We start from the raw sequence: 20,504 nt of genomic DNA on the forward strand, positions 1-20,504 counted from the left end.
ATGACTATGACATGAATATGGATGCAAATTTATTAAAACCACACAAAAACCAACCTCTCACATCAAAGAATTTTGTAATTTATTTGGTAGCCTGTACCTCTTTTAAAAAAATATACACACACATACATATATTTCCAAAATTAGCATGCACAACAGAGAAAACACCAGGCACTTCCTTTGATATAAGTAAGAATATAAGCAAGGAGATAACACAATTCTTCCCACTTTCATTAGTAATATAGATTACAATATAGAATGTCACTGATAAGCACACCATATCTAACAAAATCAATCTGAAGAGTTAACCAATGGTTTAATGGAAGTTCCTGATTTTCATTAAAGAGTAATAGTACATCACTGAGCCAGGAAAAATGGTACACACACAGACACACACATATACTTACATAAATATTTTAAACATATTTCTGATGTCTACTTTGAGAAATTCATCAATTTGATTAAGTCTGAAGAAAGGCATGTTAACAGCCCATTTCAAATTTCCTTTTATTATTAAAAAAGATATTACCATAAAAGTCTCAGGCTATGTACAACTAAGGTATTTCTAACTCAAAAGAGAATATATTAACCCGGTCATTCCCTGAAACTTTAGGTATTTATGTGACACCTGAGACTCAAAGTTAGAGCACTGAAGCTATGAAAGTCAGTATTATCTCATTCAGCAACTGTTTAAAAAGCTGAAAAAATGATCAGACTTCGTCTAGAGATATGAATGAAGCTGATCTGGGTAGGACTAAGGTAAAGCAGAATATTGGGTAAAGGATGATATGGCCCATATCTTCAAACTTCAACCTCTGTGCAAGACCAAAAGGAGAGATGTTTATTTGGTGTAAAATTTATCTTCTGGGTAGCACATTATCAAATTTAACTTGTATGGTCAGTTTACTTGAACACCATTATTACCTGGAATCGTGAATAGGGCAAGAGATCTTGTTGGTTTGTAAAGGTTGGTGTGATGCCTCAATATATCCCAGAGTAACCTGGGCAGAGAATAAAAAAGTATTTGCAGAGTCCCCTCTGCGGGGCTGGGGAGAAAGAAGGAAATATTCAACTTCCCTTCTGGGGAATTCCTGATATTCTTGCAAACAGTGTTAACAACAAGTTCAATAGGCTGAGCCCTCAATCTTGGGGTTTAGCCCTATGAAGTTTATTCCTGCAAAGGAGAAGCTAAGCCTATTGATAATTATGCCTCAGAATCATCCCCAGAGAACTTCTTTTGTTGTTTAGATGTGGCCTCTCTCTCTAAGCCAACACAGCAGGTGAACTCACTGCCCTCCCCCCTACTGGGACATGCCTCCCAGAGATGTAAATCTCCTGGTAACATGGGACCTGATTCCTGGGGATGAGCCAGGGCTTGGCATCATGGGAATGGGAAAGGCTTCTTGAATAAAAGGGGGTAGAGAGAAATAAGACAAAATAAAGACTCAGTGGCTGTGAAATTTCAAACAGAGTTGAGAGGTTATCCTGGAGATTACTCTTATGCATTGTATTGATATCTCATTTTAGCTTATGGTGTATTAGAGCGGCTAGAGGGAAGTACTTGAAACTGCTGAACTGTGTTCCTGCAGCCTTGATTCTTGAAGAAGGCTGTATAATTAATCAGTTTTTACAATGTGACTGTATGATTGTGAAAGCCCTGTGTCTGATGCTCCTTTTATCCAGGGTAGGGACAAATGAGTAAAAGAAACACAAGGAAAAAAATAAATAAATAATAGGGGAAAATAAAGGGTAATAACTGGGTAAACTAAAATACAGTAGGTCAATGAGAGGGAAGGGTAAGGAGTATGGGATGCATGAGTTTTTCTTTTTTTTTTCTGGAGTGATGAAAATGTTTAAAAATTATCACGGTGAAAACACACAACCATGTGAAAATATTGTGAGCCACTGATTATACAATATGGTATAATATGGACTATATGTGTGAATATTTCTCAATAAAAATAAAAATAAAAAATAAAAAGAGAGAGAATATGTCCTCCCAAACCAGGGTTCTCTAGTAGAAACAGTTATCCAATGCAAAATTTAAATCTAAGAACTATTAGTATGTTTTTCTAGTAAATTTCAACTACTATGAGGTGGGGGGCAGGGAAATCTAAATCATGTTTTGTAACAAAATTAAAAAGCTGAGGGCTAGAAATTAGTTACTATACTAAAACCTCATTTATTTGAAACTCACTGAGGGATAATCTAAGGAACATAAGGTAAATTGAAGAGGGCATTTCTCCAATAGAAGGCTACTTTAACGGAAGGGCAATGTAGTAGTTTGAGGCTGCAAGAACAGAACCATTGCCAGCCTGAATTAAAAGAGACAGAAAAGGGGAAGAGTGAAGGAAAAATGACTTCAAAGGCAGAACCATGGGCACTGAGGTCTGGAATGAGGACATTTCAGGCCAGAAGAGTAGACCCACCCATGTGTGCTTAAAGGGTGAGTTTTGCCCCCAGAACCTGCTGAGGAGGGGCCTTCTGTCTCACTGTTTTCCAGGAAGAGTATTACCACTTCAGTGTTCTCAAATGCATGGAGGATTGGGAAGAGCCTGGCCACAGATGCCTAAAGGACTGGGGAGAGTCTAGACATCCCCTTGTTCCAAGGGGGTTGAGCCTGTACCCCTGACACTGGGGAGAGTCTGGCTGCCAATCCACTGTTCCGGGGGGATGAGCCTATGCACTGGAGATTATGGAGTCCAGCTGCCACCCTGACATTTGATGAGGATGGAGCCAAGAGCACTGCTGCTTTAGTCTGCCAAAGCTGACAGAATGTAACACACCAGAGATGGATTGGCTTTTAATAAACGGGGATTTATTTATTTAAAACTTTATAGTTCTTCAGAGGAAAGGCAGCTAACTTTCATCTGAGATCTTCTGTTACATGGGAAGGCACACAGTGATGTCTGTTGGCCTTCTTTCCTGGCTTCTGGGTTCCAACAGCCTTCTCCAGGGCGATACCTTTCTGCATCTTCAAACGTCTGGGCTGAGCTGCGAGTGCTAAGATGAGGTGTGCTGAGATGAGGTGTGCTGAGATGAGGCATGCTGAGCTGCTGGAGCTGTGTGGTGTTGAGCTCTCTTTTAAGGCTCCAGCTAATTAAATTAAATGTCACTCATTGCAGAAAGCACCCCCTTAACCGACTGCAGATGTAATCAGCCACAGACGCATTTCACATGCTAATGACTCAAGTCCACAGCAACAGAACTAGGCACCATCACCAGGCCAAGGGGACACCTGAACCTAACTACGGCCATCACCTAACTAACAACGGCCATTATCCTAATATTGTGGAGATGTTGGAACCTCACCCCAGTGCCTGGAGAGAGTAGGGCCACTGCACAAGCCCTTGGAATGGGTGGGGCTACTACCATAACAACCCCGGAGGATAAAAAATGAAGCTCAGACCTTGAAATCTAGTAAAGCATGCACTGCAGGTTTCTGGAACTGTATGGAAATGGGAACCTTTACTCTGTTCCTCCTTTGTATACTAGAAACAGATTAACTTGTCTCCTAAATTTCACAGGTCCACAGCCAGAGAGGAATTGTGCGCCAGAACAGACCATACCTGTAACTGATTTTGATTTTGATTTTGATGAGACTTAAGACTTAATACTGCTACTAAAATAATTTAAGCCTTTTAAGATATTGTAATAGAATGAATTTTGCATAGGGAAAGAACAAGTTTTTTGGCGGTCCAGAGGCTAAAGTGTGGTAGTTTGAAGTTACGTACCCCAGAAAAGATTATGTTAGTTCAATCCATTCCTGTGGGTACAGAACTATTGTGGGTGGGACTGTTCGACTGGCTTATTTCTGCCCCAGGAGGATGAGTCTCAATCCTCTTATGGAATCTTTTATAAGAGGAAAAAAGCTCACAGAAAAAGCTCAGAGAAGGTTAGAGAAAAAGTTCTCAGAGAAGCTAAGAGAGAACCCACATGAAAACAAAGAAAGCCACTGAAGACAGAAGCTAAAAGCAAAGAAACCTGGGAGAAGGACCTGTAGATGTTGCCATTTGCTTAGTCATGTGACAGAGGAGTTCTAAATCATCAGCAGCCTTTCTTCAGAGAAGGTTATCTTCTTCCGATGCTTTAGCTTAGACATTTTCACAGCCATAGAACTGAAGTCTAAACCTCACTGTTAAAAACCAATCCAGACTCCTGGACAAGATGGTGGCTTAGCAATGTGCGCGTTTTAGTTTGTCCTCCAGAACAACTACTAAATAACCAGAAACAGTACAGAACAGCTCCTGAGGCCACGTCAGTAGCCACACAGCGTACCCCAGTCTGGACCAGCTGGACCAGCTGCGAGCCTCCCCAGAACAGTGAGTTCCCCAAGCCGTGGCAGCTGATGCCCTTCACCCACAGGCTGCTTCCCAGAGGGGAAAGGAAAGAGACTTTAACAGCAGCAGAGGCTGAGTCCAACCAAACACCAATTGTGGCATTAATTCACAAATTCTGACTACTAAAAATAGGCCCCTAGCTCAGGTGAACCTGGTCAAAGCCGAGGTCACTCATTTTTGCCCTGGCACAAGGGGGCAGAGCTGACGGAAAAAGAAAAAAAAAAAAAAGGAAACAGAGGTTTTTTTGGCTGTGTTTCTACAAAGGCTTGACTGTCTCTGGATTCTGCAGCAGGACTTCTCAGGCTGCAACTACCCCAGGCATAGGCAGAAACAAGCTCTTTTCAGGGCTTGTCTCAAGCCTGTGCCTTCCCCAGGGGAGGGGTGAAGCCCAACTCATGTGGAATCTCTCCCTCAAGGAATTTGGACCCCAGGTCTTGGTAATTTGAAGCCATTAAAACCAGCCTATAACCTATTCTCTGTCTCCAGCACGCCCTCAGCAGGGAGAGTCTGCCAAAGTTAAAGATCCTGCATCATCTTATGGTAGTGGGACCTGCAGGCAGACAAGAACCACATACTGGGCAGGAAAAGAAAAACAGCCCAGAGACTTCACTGGAAAGTCTTTCAACCTGCTGGATCTCACCCTCAGGGAAAACCGAGGCAGGTGACTCTTTCCTCCTGATAGGAGGCCAGTTTGGTCTGGGAAAATCTGGCTAGGGTCTATAATACCTACACAGACCCTCCTCTGGGTGGGGGGAAAAAGGCACCATACAGCAGGGCAAGAAATAAGAAAACAAGAACTGAAAAACTCCTCTATTAAACAAAACCTAAGCTAGAGGTCCAGGAAAAGCTGAACTGAATGTCAAAGAACAGATAGACAACAAATTCATCCAGCAAGAAAACCCTAGGTAAAAGAAGTGAAAGCAATCTCCAGAATAAACTAATTAAGGTAATTAAATGCCTAGATGCCAGCAAAAAATAACAAATCACACTAGGAAAATTGAAGATATGATCCAGTCAAAGGAACAAACCAACAATTCAAATGAGATGCAGGAGTTGAAAAAATTAATTCAGAATATATGAACAGACATGGAAAACCTCATCAAAAGCCAAATCAATGAATTGAGGGAGGATACAAAGAAGGCAAGGAATGAACAAAAAGAAGAAATCAAAAGTCTGAAAAAACAAATCACAGAACTTATGGGAATGAAGGCAAGGTAGAAGAGATGAAAAAAAAAAACAATGGAAACCTACAATGGTAGATTTCAAGAGATAGAACATAGGATTAGTGAACTGGAGGACGGAACATCTGAAATCCGGCAAGAAAAAGAAAATACAGGGGAAAAAAGGAAAAATATGAGCAGGGACTCAGGGAATTGAAGGACAATATGAAGCGCACGAATATACGTGTTGTGGGTATCCCAGAAGGAGGAGAGATGGGAAAGGGAAGAGAAAAACTAATGGAGTAAGTTATCACTGAAAATTTCCCAACTCTTATGAAAGACTTAAAATTACAGATCCAAAAAAGTGCAGCGTACCCCAAAGAGAACAGATCCAAATAGACATACTCCAAGACATTTACTAATCAGAATGTCAGAGGTCAAAGAGAAAGAGAGAATCTTGAAAGCAGCAAGAGAAAAGCAATCTGTCACATACAAGGGAAGCCCAATAAGACTATGCATAGATCTCTCAGCAGAAACCATGGAGGAAAGAAGACAGTGGGATGATATATTTAAATTATTAAAAGAGAAAAACTGCCAACCAAGAATTCTATATCCAGCAAAACTGCCCTTCAAAAATGAGGGAGAAATTAAAACATTTTCAGACAAAAAATCACTGAGAGAATTTGTGACCAAGAGACCATCTCTACAAGAAATGCTAAAGGGAGCACTAGGGACAGATAGGAAGACAGAAGAGAGAGGTGTGGAGAAGAGTGTAGAAAGGAAGACTATGAGTAAAGGTTAAAAAGAAGGAAAATTAGATATGACATATAAAATCCAGAAGGCAAAATAGTAGAAGAAAGTACTACCCATGCAGTAATAACACTGAATGTTAATGGATTAAACTCCCCAATCAAAAGACATAGTCTGGCGGAACAGATTAAAAAACAGGACCCATCTATATGCTGTCTCTACTCAAAGGACATGAGGGCAAGGAGACAAACGGACATTTGCACACTGATGTTTATAGCAGCATTATTTACAATTACCAAGAGATGGAAGCAGCCAAAATGTCCATCAACAGAAGGTTGGCTAAACAAACTGTGGCATATACATAAGATGGAATATTATGCAGCTGTAAAACAGAATAAAGTTATCAAGTATGTAACAACATGAATGAACCTTAAGGACATTATGCTGAGTGAGATTAGCCAGAAACAAAAGGACAAATACTCTTTGGTCTCACTGATATGAACTGCCATTAGTGAATAAACTTGGAATATTTTGTTGGTAACAGAGACCATCAGGAGATAGAAATAGGGTAAGATATTGGGTAATTGGAGCTGAAGGGATACAGATTGTGCAACAGGACTGAATGTAAAAAGCCAGAAATGGACAGCACAATACTGCCTAACTGTAATACAATTATGTTAAAACACTGAATGAAACTGCATATGAGAATGATAGAGAGAGGAGGGCTGGGGCATAAATGAAATCACAAAGAAAGATAGATGATAAAGATTGAGATGGTATAATCTAAGATTGCATAGAGTGTATAATGATAGTGACTAAATGTACAAATTTAAAAAATGTTTTTGCATGAGGAAGAACAAAAGAATGACATTACTGCAGTGTGCTGAAAACAGATGGTAACTAATATTTTAAAATTTCAACTTATGAGTGAGACTAAAGCAAAAAATGTTTATTTGGTACAAAATTTATATTTTGACTAGTGCATCTCCTAATATAACTTATGTAGATAGTTGGTTGAACACCTTAAGTACATGGAACTTTGGGTAGGACATGAGATTTTGTTGGTTTGTCCAGGTGATGCCCCGATGAATCCCATGGTGATTTGATCAGTGAGTAGAAAAGTATTTGCAAAGTTCCCTTTGGGGAATGGCGAGAACGGGGGGAAATTCAACCTCCCCAAGTTGAATTCTTGATATTCTCACAAGCAGTGTGGACAACCAAAGCTATAGGCTGAGCCCCCATCTTGGGATATGTTCATATGAAACTTAACCCCACAAAGGATAGGTCAAGCCTACTTAAAATTAGGCCTAAGAGTCACCCCCAAGAGAACCTCTTTTGTTGCTCAGATGTGGCCTCTCTCTCCAGCCAACACAACAAGCAAACTCACCACCCTCCCCCGTCTATGTGGGACATGACTCCCAGGGGTGTGGACCTTCCTGGCAACGTGGGACAGAATTCCTAGAATGAGATGAGACTCAGCATCAACGGATTGAGAAAAACCCTAAAATTAGCTGAGACTCAGAATCAAGGGATTGAGAAAACCTTCTTGACCAAAAGCGGGAAGAGTGAAATGAGACAAAGTGTCAACGGCTGAGAAATTCCAAACAGAGTCGAGAAGTTATCCTGAAGGTTATTCCTACGCATTAAGTAGATACCACCTTGTTATCCAAGAGGAAATGGAAAGGCTGGAGGGAACTGCCTGAAAATGCAGAGCTGTGTTCCAGTAGCCATGTTTCTTAATGATGATTGTATAATGATATGGCTTTCACAATGTGACTGTGTGATTGTGAAAACCTTGTGTCTGGTGCGCCTTTTATCTACCTTGTCAACAGATGAGAGGAACATATGGAATAAAAATAAATAATAGGGGGCACAAATGTTAAATTTAGTTCAAAATGCTAGTGATCAATGAAAGGGAGGAGTAAGAGGTATGGTATGTATAATTTTTTTTTCTGTTTTTGTTTTATTTTTCTGTTGTCTTTTGATTTCTTTTTCTGAATTGATGCAAATGTTCTAAGAAATGATCATGATGATGAATACACACCTATGTGATGATATTGAGAACTGCTGATTATCTATGTAGAATGGAATGATCACATATTAAGAATGTTTGTGTTTCTTTCCTGTAATTTAAAAAAAAAATTAATAGAAAAAAATTTAAAAAAAAACCAGTCCAATTCTGGTAAACTAAATTCTGTATTTTTACCAAACCAAAAAAAACAGGCAATTATTCTGAACAAAGTAAAGTCCAACTGAATGAGATTTTACTCTATTTTATAGCAGCTCCCACTATTATGTGACACTATTCATAATCAAACACACTCAGTTGCAAAGCAACCTCTTCATTTTAAGTCAGTTGCCATGACCTAAAAAGCACTTTCATCTTCATAGAAAAGGTACTAGGAAACCAAACAAAAACATTTATTAAAACAAATACACTCATAAGTATAATAAATATAAAAATGGAAATGTTAAGAAAATGTAAGTAGCAATGATAAGTATGAAAAACATATTTTTTTACCACAGTGACTACCATAGGGCTATAATGCCACAGTAACTTATGGTCAAAACACAATCTAAAAACAGTTTTTGAGCCAAAAGAAAGAGAACCTTCTCCCAATTAAATAAATACCAAAAAAAGAAAAAGATAAAGAAAAAGAAAAAGAAAAACCCAAATATTTATTTCCATAAAAATACAACTTTAATAGTAAGAACTCTTCTGTTGACCAAGATCTACTAAACTCAAATTATTAAAATAGCAATAGTCTAACTCATATCTCCAATCCCAGTCTCTCTATTCCTTTAATTCACCCTTACAGAGAACAGTAGATTGATCTTCCCAAAACATGCTGTGCTGGTGTGAAACTACTGTGTACAACAGAAAAGCCATATTTTAATCCTTTTCCAATGTTGTTGGGTAGGATCTTCTTGATTAAGTTGTTTCCATGTAGATGTCTCTCCATTCATTCAAGATGAGGTTGTTTACCGAGTCCTTTAAAAGGGAACCACTTTGTAAAAAGCTTCACAGCCAGAGACTTTTGGAGATGCAGAAGGAAAACACCCCCAGGGAATCCTTAAGAAACGTGAAGCCAGGAGAAAAAACTCAGAGAGATCACTCTGTGCCTTTTCAGCTGAAAGAGGTATCCAGAAGCCAAAGACCCCAGCAGATGCCAGCCATGTGACTTTCCAGCTGACAGGTGTTCTGGACAGCATCAGCCTTTCTCGAGTGAAGGTAACCTCTTGGTTGGTGCCTTAATTTGGACATTTCCACAGCCTTAGAACTGTAAACTTGCAGCTTAATATATCCCCCCTTTTAAAAACCGTTCCAATTCTGGTATATTGCATTCGGCAGTTTTAACAAACTAAAACACAGGGATTTCAGTACAACTTCCTTTGTTTAAAATACTTTGGTGCCCCCCCTATTCCAAACCTTCCAGTACTTAAAGCATATCCAGTCCAAATTCCTTAGCCTGGTAACTAAAGCTGTTTGCCATATGGTTCCAACCTTCATTTCTGGTTTCCTTCCAGTACTCTCTTAGAGAAACCTCCTCCAGTCAAATCATTTGACCCACTGATTCCAAAACACCATGTGCTTTCATAATTAACAAAATATTTTATTTTCTCTTTAGATTAATGCTATTAAAAGCAAAGCAAAGTTTTCTAAACAAATCAAAAAGTTCCTAAGAATGAAAGGTATGCAACCCTACTCAAATATTTTAAGAAAATAAATTAATTTCTAGTTGTTTATTACCTTAAAAGATTGAAATAAAAAGTTCGGTTAAAAAACAAACCCACATCTTCTCTCTCAAGACTGTGAGATACCCATATGGTAATGTTTCCATTCACTCAAATGAACTCACCTGATAATATTTTATGATTCACCATCAGGGTCCCAATCTATTTCTAAACTTTATAGGACATGAAGTTGTTACTGCTTCCTAGGGAAAAGTACTTCCTGCATTTACCTCAGAATTTTTCAAATACTTTTAAGTTGTTTTAAAGGAAAAACACCTTTATTTTGATAACCACAAATAATATATGGACAAGTTTTGGCTTTATCAACACATTTTGGATGGCAGAGGTAAATCTAAGAAATAAAACCATGTTTCCCAAAAAATACTGTTAAACCATTGGATTAACTAACTAGAACCCAGAAGGATATAAATAGTTTCCCAAACCCAAATCCCTTTGCTAGGGCATTTATTTTTGGTGGGAACAGTGTCTGACATTCATGAAACAGAAAAAAAAACAAAACTTAAAACCTCTCACAAAAAAAGAAAATACCAAACACCAAAATTTGGTTTACAACTTTCAAAGGACAAAGAAAATGTTTATCAATTTTTTTTACCTATACCTATGATATATCAGGTATTCAGTGAAGACACTGACAACCATACTGACAAGAGAGTGAGGCAGCATCTGAGCTATCAGATCATCCTAGTGTAATTAGGGCCTTGAACTAAAAGATTAGCAGCTTCTTGAACTGTGACAGCTACCAAAAGAGTTATCGCCATATATCTCATTAGGAGGTTCTCCATGTATTTCATTAGCAGGTTCACACATGGCAAGGTAGAAGAAAAGTGTAGCACAGAAGAAAAGGCAATTAAGAAGTATAAAAGAGCAGAGCAGTGAAAAGAAAGAGTCGGAGTTAAGGACAGAAAGAAAGAAAGAGAACAAATGTAAGGATTAGAGAAAGGAGGAAGAAAAACTAGAGAGAAGGGATTGTTGAGGTACAGAGAAGGTTAAAGTTTACCTTAGGGATACTGTTGCAGAGATACTAGAAGTTAGAGATTAGAACTCTCCCAACAAGAAGCAGCCCATATAAATCATTCTATAAAGTTTTAGGAAAACCACTCTCAGATAACCCTGATTCTTAAGATGAAGTCTGCATGAATCTACCTTTTTCTGAATGTTCTCAAACTATACTCCTTTATTATAGTTTATTACAATCACTGTAAATTATAATTTTTTTTATTTTTGGGAATTCTAGTCACAATTTGTTTGATAAGCTCTAAATCCAAGTTTAATACTTGACTTATAATCCTTTCAAGGAAACATCAGTAATAACAGTGTTTTAACTTCTCAAATATGTCTTAATTTGGGTACCTATGAAAGTTATACAAAAAATAGAAGATGAAGTTTGAAGCAAACATTTTGTTTTGAAAGGTGCACAACTAAAAGAATTGGTGAGGTGAATGGGCCTGGATCTACTGCAAATATTACTTTAAGTAGAGGAACTCAGTAAAAATTCAGAGTCAAGAAGAGTTAATGGAATGCCATTAAGGCAAAAGGGTTTTGAAAAAATTGTTAAGATTCTGCTTTTGAATGTTTTTGCATGAGGAAGAAAAAAAGGAATGTCGTTACTGCAGGGTGCTGAAAATAGATGGTAATTAATATTTTAAAATTTTACCTTATGTGTGAGACTAAAGCAAAAAATGTTTATTTGGTACAAAATTTATATTTTGACTAGTGCATTTCCTAATATAACTTATGTAGACTTCTTAATTGGACACAAAGTACATGGAATTTTGAATAGGACATGAGATTTTGTTGGTTTGTCCAGTGTGATGCCCCGATAAATCCCAGAGTGATTTGAATAGTGAATAAAAAAGTATTTGCAAAATCCCCTTCGGGGAATGGCGAGAATGGGGGAAAATTCAACTTCCCCAAGTTGAATTCCTGATATTCTCACAAGCAGTGCAGACAATCAAAGCTATAGGCTGAGCCCCCAATCTTGGGGTGTTCATATGAAACTTAACCCCACAAAGGATAGGTCAAGCCTGCTTAAAATTAGGCCTAAGAGTCACCCCCAAGAGAACTTCTTTTGTTGCTCAGATGTGGCCTCTCTCTACAGCCAACACAACAAGCAATCTCACCACCCTCCCCCTGTCTGCGTGGGACATGACTCCCAGGGATGTGGACTTTCCTGGCAACATGGGACAGAAATCCTAGAATGAGCTGAGACTCAGCATCAAGGGATGGAGAAAACCCCTAGAATGAGCTGAGACTCAGCATCAGGGGATTGAGAAAACCTTATTGACCAAAAGGGGGAAGCGCGAAACGAGACAAAATAAGTTTCAATGGCTGAGAGATTCCAAACAGAGTCGAGAAATTATCCTGGAGGTTATTCTTACGCATTAAATAGATATCACCTTGTTAGTCAAGATGTAGTGGAGAGGTTGGAGGGAACTGCCTGAAAATGTGGAGCTGTGTTCCAGTAGCCATGTTTCTTGAAAACGATTTTACTCATCTGTATAATCAATAGATGAGTAAAACATATGGAATAAAGATGAATAGGGGGAGCAAATGTTAAAATAAATTCAGAGTGAAATGCTGGTGATCAGTGAGGGGGAGGGGTGGGGGTATGGTATGTATGAATTTTTTTCTGTTTTCTTTTTATTTCTTTTTCTGAATAGATGCAAATGTTCTAAGAAATGATCATGATGAATATGCAACTATGTGATGATATTGTGAATTACTGATTATATATGTAGAATGCAATGATCAAAAATTACGAATGTTTGCGTTTGGTGTTTTTTGGTATTTAAAAAACATTTTTTTAATTAAAAAAGACAAAAAAAACTAGATTTGCTCAGAGGATTATGCCAAGAGTTTCATTTAACAATATCTTTATAATAAAATATTTTTTAGTGAGAACAAAAAAAAAAGATTCTGCTTTTGTTTTCTTTCTCCATAAGAAAAGGGTATCCCTCATTCATTCCCATATCCTCAAAAAGCTAGGACTCAAGACTGATGAAATATTAGTGAGAATTTCTTTCAGCTATTTGAATTTCTAAGCCCCCAATTATCTTTCCATATTATAAGAAAGCTTGTGTAACAGAATCTCTTTTTAGCTTTTTCTTACACCAGTCCTTTGGCAGGAGGGCTCAACAAACAAGAATAGGCACTTAGACTGTTTTTCTTTTCACCTCAGAATATATTTTTACATTTGTTTACAAGGCACTTCTCAAAATTGATCCATACCAACAAGGTTTTATCATAAAACATATACTTAGTAAATGTATAATTCAGCCAGAACAATTTCAGAACTATTCCATCTCTAAATTCTGTATCAGAGCTGTCACTGAGAGGTTTGGTTCTGTAGATGTGACTTCCTGTATGTTGTCTCTAATCACTTATTTTCTCATTTTAACTACCTTTATAATGCCACTAGAGTTCCACCCCCATCTTTCACTTTTCTTCTATATGTACAGAAACATAAACACACACACATAGTACCACTACATATGAATGCATGCATGCATGTATGTATGTATAGACTATGTATAGACAAACATATACTAAAACACGTATGGCAGAAACCCCAATATCAGAGTATAAGCCAAAGATAAAGACAAAAATAACAGTGCAAAATTCTTATTTCTAAGACAAAACAAAACTCTGACTTGATAATGGAACTCACCAGATGGTTCTTCAGGCTCACTTTCATTTTCTTCCTCAGGTGGGGCTTGAGGAGGTGGTGGAGGAAGCTTCTTTTCCTTCTCTGCTTTAGCATTTCTCTCTTCTTCTGAGTAATACTCATCTTCTGAGAGATTGGCCAAGCTTTCATCCATTTCTCTGTACTCTACCTATAAGGAGATTATACCAGGGAAAGCTAAATTCAGTGAACATCTAAAATTAAGGTCTCTATTTGGAACCATAAATGAATAAGAATTGCTTTCTGACTTCAAGTTTTAAGGGAAATAAGCAAATAACAAGGAACAAGCTCATAACAGGTCATTAAAAACAAAATACTTCACAAAAGAACCTTGAATCAGTTCAGATCAAGCTCACTATATTGCACATAATACAAATTTCAACAAAAGGTTAAAATAAGCTTCATTAAACAAAAATATAATTAACCAGAACACCAAGCCTGTCTAATACCAACCCTATACTACTATTCAGCGGGAAAACAACAAAAGAATTTCAGAATCCAAACGAAGATGGGAAAAATAAAAGTTGCAAATAGCAAGTCAATTTGAAACTATGAAAAGGTGTATCTGCTTAAAAAAATAATTGGTGACCTAAGAAAACAGAGTGATGAGCAAAAAGTCCCTACTACAACAAATTATGAAGTGATGTGGAAATGAAGGCTATAGATCTTACCACTAATTCACACTCTGATTATAAAGGAGAGAACTAGGCTAGTAGTAGAAAGAGGAAGCAGTCTTACGAATGTTTCACTGAGGGAAATTTCAGTGCATAAGATAGGGAAGACTATATTACAGAACTATTTGCCAATAAGTATAATATGGTATTATAAATAGTTGTCAACACTGGAACCCTGGCAAATCATCAATGTGACTCTCATCCTAATGAATATTCCAGGGATGCCATAGAATCTACAGCTCTCTAATTATCATGGATTCAGTAAAAATATAAAATAAATAAAATATCTATTAGCTATGGAGACAGAGCAAAGACAACATGGTTTCCACATATAACATATATAACGTATTGATTTTCTGAAATGAATAGCCCTGTAGATTACAGTGAATATTATCTATCTTAACTTTCAAAATACATTTGAAATAGCTCCAGATGGCTGGCTGCTCTTATTTTGTTTTGTTTTGTTTTTAATGGTATGACTGCAGGATTTGGAGGGCTGAGGGAACGTGGCTCAGGAAGGTAGAAGAGTTTTGCTAAAAACAGGGTCTAGTTTAGACAACAAAAACAAAAATTATGGATAAACTGATTAGGTCTGACCCATGCTCTAAGAATCTTACTAAACATATGAACAACTGCTACTCAAATTCTGAATACTAAGTGCATAGCACAATGGAGAAAACAATTATGAATGATAGTGTTCTTGCCCTTAAAAAGCTGAAAACCTCATTGCAAATAAATTATCCCGATCAGATGACCCATCTAAGTAAAGGGACTTTACAATAAAACCTCTAAAAAGGAAGACGATACTAAACTTCATCATAATTGACTGAGATACACTGCTTAGGAATAGATCATAGGACGGTGGATGAAGAGAAGTAACAAGGAAGAAAAAAACTTCAAAGGAAGAGGGGGGTAAGAAAATGCAGTATATGTTTATTGTTTGCTGTTCTGTCTCTCCTTTTATCTCTTCAGCAGTGCTTGACCCCTCCCTACCCTAAAAGATCAGTCCTACTTTGATCCCTATCCCCAATCCATAGTGCCATGGACCTGGGCAGTGTGCAAATTTTGCAACAAACACAAATAACACAAGATCCTTTCTATGCTGTAGTTTAACTTTTCCCAAAGGATATACCATGGGACACTATGCCATCTGGAGGAGAATGATCTAAGATCAAGTCTGACAACACTGCATTCCTTATAGGCTCACTCCCTCCAGTAGAGGTAGAGGTGTGCATATCACACGTATAGTTTTGCAATATGCAATCTTTTTAACATTGCTTAATGTTTTGATGCAGTAAATACCTACTAACAAGGAACACACTTGGAAAAGGTTGGTCTAGAGTTCTTAAAGAAAAAAAGAGATTAGAAAAATACCTAAAGGTGGGAGAAAATATCTAAAAAAGTAATATTTAAGAAAAACTGTATTACACAGAACCCCCAGGGTCTTCAAAATTTCATTTATTAACTCTTACAAATAAATACCCAATGAGATGTGTTAAATCAAACCTTAACCCTTTAGAGACCACTCACATATTGACTTGTTCTGCTTGGGTTTACTCAATTTTGGGTAGCATAAGAATTAAATTTCTTTAGTCATCTGTTCAACTGTGAAAGTGTTCTGAGATGGCAAGGCAAGCAAAACAAAAATCTTCTTGTACTGCTTATCATGTGAATCAGGAATGGATTTTTATAATACTTCATAAAAAAAACAAAATACAGAAATAAAACTGTATTCTAAGGCTGAAACAAGACTGTAACTATCATGCATAATCTGCAATCTTAACTTTAGTTTCATCAAAACAGTCTCATTTTCTCACCAGTTAACAATAGCAAATATTACAAATCCAAACTTGTAATAACAAACTGGCAAATAGTATTTTATTTTGGAATTTTCATGAAATTTTATTTTGTAAAAAAGTCTCCACACTTGATAAAAAGTCTTAAAGTTATCTGAAAGAAATATAAGAAGTAAAAATTATTTCCCTGAGAACAAGGAATAGATACTTTGAACCCAAGGGATTAGGAACTTTCTTTCCTAAGTAAAAACCTCAAGGACTTCGAAAGACCTCAACAAGCCAATCACAAGTAAAGAAAGGGAATCAGTTGTCAAAGAAGAACAGCCCAGCACCAGGTGACTTCAAAGGCGAATTCTACCAATAATTCCAGGAAGAATTAATCCAATCCTGTTTAAACTCTTCCAAAAAAAAAACAAAGAGGAAGGAACACTACCTAACTCATTCTATGGATCACCCTAATACCAAAACCAGATAAGGATACAAGAAGAGAAAATTACAGGCCAATCTCTCTCATGAATATAGATGTAAAAATCCTCAACAAAATACTTAACAAATTATGTTTCTTGAAGATGATTGTATAATGATACAGTTTTCACAATGTGACTGTGTGATTGTGAAAATCTTGTGTCTGATACTCCTTTTATCTACCTTATCAATAGACGAGTAAAACATATGGAATAACAATGAATAATAGGGGGAACAAATGTTAAAATAAATTTAGAGTGAAATGCTGGTGATTGGTGAGGTGGAGGGGTGGGGGGTATGGTATGTATGATTTTTTTTCTGTTTTCTTTTTATTTCTTTTTCTGAACAGATGTAAATGTTCCAAGTAATGATCATGATGATGAATATGCAACTATGTGATGATAATGTGAATTACTGATTATATATGTAGAATGGAATGATCAAAATTTAAAAAATAAAATAAATAAATAAATAAAATACTTGGCAAACTGAATCAACAGCACATTAAAAGAATTATGTGATCACACCACAATCAAGTGGGTTTTATTCCAGGTTTGCAAGGTGGTTCAACACAAGGAAACCAATTAATACAATATAGAACACTAACAAATCAAAGGGGAAAAAAAACCCAGCTGATCATATCGACAAAGAAACAGTATTCTACAAAATCCAGCATTCTTTTTAATAAAAACACACTGAAAGACAGGAAGAGAAGGAATGATAAAAGGTATATATGAAAAGCCCACAGCTAACATTGTACACAATGGTGAGACTTACCCTTTAAGATCTGGAACAAGGCAAGGATACCCACTATCACCACTCTTATTCAACATCATGTACAAGTTCTACCTAGAGAATTAGCCAAGAAAAAGAAATAAAAGGCATGCAAATCAGAAATGAAGAAGTAAAACTTTCACTATTTGCAGATGACATGGTCCTGTATTTAGAAAGTCCTGAAAACTCACCACAAAGCTATTAGAGTTAATAAACGAGTTCAGCAAAGTGGCAGGAATACAAGATCAAGGTACAAAAATCAGTAGTGTTTCTATATACTAGTAATGAATGATCTCTGGAGGAAATCAAGAAAAAAAATTCCATATACAATAGAAACTAAAAGAATCAAATATCTAGGAGTAAATTTAAGCAAGGATGTAAAGGACCTGTATTAAAAAAACTATAAAACATTGCTAAAAGAAATCAAAGAAGACCTAGATAAATGGAAGAACATTCTGTGGTTCATGGATTAGAAGATTAAATATAGAGAAGACATCAATTCTACCCAAAATGATTTACAGATTCAATACAATCCCAATTAAAATGTCAATGGCCTATTTGAAAGAATGGAGAAGACAATCATCAAATTTATCCGGAAGAGTAAGGGGTCCCAAATAGCCAAAAATAGCCAAAAATATCTTGAAAAAGAATGAAGCTGGTGGACTCACACTGTCTGAATTTTAATATTACAAAGCTACAGAAGTCAAAACAGCATGGTATTGGCATAAAAACATCCATACTGACCAATGCAACCAAATCGAGAATTCAGAAATAGACCTGCAATTTTTATGGTCAATTTGAATTTTGATAAAGCTGCTAAGTCTATGCAATCCATATAGGAATCCTTTCAACAAATGGAGAACTGGGTAACCATATCCAAAAAAAATGAAAGGACCCCTATCTCACATCTTATACAAAAAATTAACTCAAAATGCATCAAAGACCTAAATATAAGAGGAAGGACCATAAAACTCCTAGAAGAAAATGTAGGGAAACCTCTTCAAGATCTTGTAACAGAAAATGTAGGGAAACCTCTTCAAGATCTTGTAACAGGCAAGTTCTAACTAGGCACAGTAAAAGCACAAGCAACAAAAAGAAAAAATGATTAAACGGGGCCTCTTGAAAGCGGAATACTTTTGTGTATCAAAGGACTTTGCAAGAGTGAAAAGGCAGCCTACTCAATGTAAGAAAATATTTGGAAACCACATATCTGATAAGGGTTTAATATTCAGAATATATAAAGAAATCTTACAACTCAACAACAAAAAGACAAACAATCCAATTTAAAAAATGGGCAAAAGACTTGATTAGACACTTTTCCAAAGAGCATATACAAATGGCTAAAAAGCACATGAAAAGATGGTCAACATCAGTAGTTATCAGGGAAAAGCAAATCTAAATCACAATGAGATATCTTTTCACACCTACTAGAATGGGCACTATTAAACAGAAAACAAGTGTTGGAGAAGATGTGGAGAAACAGGAACACATATTCACTGTTGCTGGGAACGCAAAAATGATACAGCTGCAGTGTTAAGACAGTTTGGCAGTTCATCAGAAAGCTTAGTATAGAACTACAATATGACCTGTCAATCTTGCTACTAGGTATATATTCAGAAGTACTGAAAGCAGGCACGCAAACAGACATTTGGACCCCAATGTTCATAGTGGCATTATTCACAACTGCTCAAAGATGGAAATAACCCAAATATCCACTAATTGATACTAGATAAACAAAATGCCATATATAGGTATGATTGAATATAATGCAGAAGTAAAAAGGAATGAAGTCCTGAAGCATGTGACAACATGGATGATCCTTGAGGACATTTTGTTGAATGAAATAAGTCATACACAAAAAAACAAATATGGTATGATCTCACTAATATGAACTAATTACAGTAAGTAAATCCATAGAGTTAAAATCTAGAATAGAAAGTACCACAAGATAAAATGGGGACAGAGAAAGGGGAATAGATGCTTAACGTATGCAGAATTTTAACTAGATTGAATTTAAACGTTTGGAAATGGATAGAGGTGATGGTAGCACATTATGGTGAGTATAATATAACAGCAATGAATTCTGTGTGTGACTCTGGCGGAAAGGTCAAGTTTAAAGTCGTGTATCTTACTAGAAAGAAAGCTAGAGGATAAAACATGGGCCTGTATAACAGCAAACCCTGTGGTGGATGGTGACTGTGATTAATAGTACAAACATGAAAGTGTTCTTTCAAGAACTAGAAGAAATGTATGTCACTTTTACAAGGAATTTACAGTGATATATGAATTAAAAAAAGGTACCTATTGCAAACTATAGACTATAATTAACAGTAATATTTTAATTTCTTTCATCAACAATAATAAAGGTACTACATCAATGCTAAAGGTCAGTAATATGGTGGGCGAAGAGCTATGGGATGTTGATGTTATGTTTGTTTTTTGAATAATGAAAATGTTATAAAATCAATTGAATATGCAACTATGTGAGATATTGTGAACCACTGATCGTATATTTTGGATTCGTTGTATGGTATGTGAATACACATCAGTAAAACTGCTTTAAAAAGAGAGGGGGTGTGGCTACAAGAAAGACATCCAACGCTAATGTCAACAGTACCGAGACTGAGAACCCTCTTCAAGGGAGAGAAACTAACACTCAAAAGAGGAAAACCATGTCTCTTCTCTGTAAGTGTGGCTGGGGGAAAGTTAGGGTAATCTGCACACTGAGAGCTACTGAGAGGTAAAATAGCGTGTTAAAAATTGCACGCTGATATGCTTTTTCCCGACTGTAGAGTTTATATTATTAAAGTGAACTATCATTTCTCAATAAATTTCACTTAATATGAAAGAAAAAAAAGTGGGGCTGGTGGGTAGACTTCAAGGTTCCTCAACTATTCATAACCAATGACAATTATATGTCCCAATAAGCAGATATGGGTTATAAGGTACTTATTCTTACTTTTACACTGATGACTACCAAATTTATATCTCCAGTATTTTCCTTCTCATCCCCACCCCTGATACAATGATTCATTTGCTTCCCCCAGTCACCTTAAAGAGCCAGTCTTTTTTAATTTTTGTTTTTAATTTTTTCTTTTAGGTTATCTAGA

The 20,504-nt window shown here is 36.6% G+C and overlaps 1 protein-coding gene across 2 annotated transcripts in view; it reads right to left on the bottom strand.

Annotated features, from left to right (window-relative positions):
* KDM1A (lysine demethylase 1A) overlaps positions 1 to 20,504 on the bottom strand; it is an 89,843-nt gene that overhangs the window by 55,751 nt on the left and 13,588 nt on the right. For both annotated transcript variants that reach the window (XM_077150901.1, XM_077150900.1), the window contains exon 2: positions 13,671 to 13,836. In XM_077150901.1, coding sequence (XP_077007016.1) covers positions 13,671 to 13,836 — 166 coding nt within the window. The remainder of the gene's footprint in view (positions 1 to 13,670; positions 13,837 to 20,504) is intronic.

The sequence above is a fragment of the Tamandua tetradactyla genome, chromosome 2 (assembly GCF_023851605.1).
Source record: "Tamandua tetradactyla isolate mTamTet1 chromosome 2, mTamTet1.pri, whole genome shotgun sequence".
In the NCBI taxonomy this organism is placed as follows: domain Eukaryota; kingdom Metazoa; phylum Chordata; class Mammalia; order Pilosa; family Myrmecophagidae; genus Tamandua; species Tamandua tetradactyla.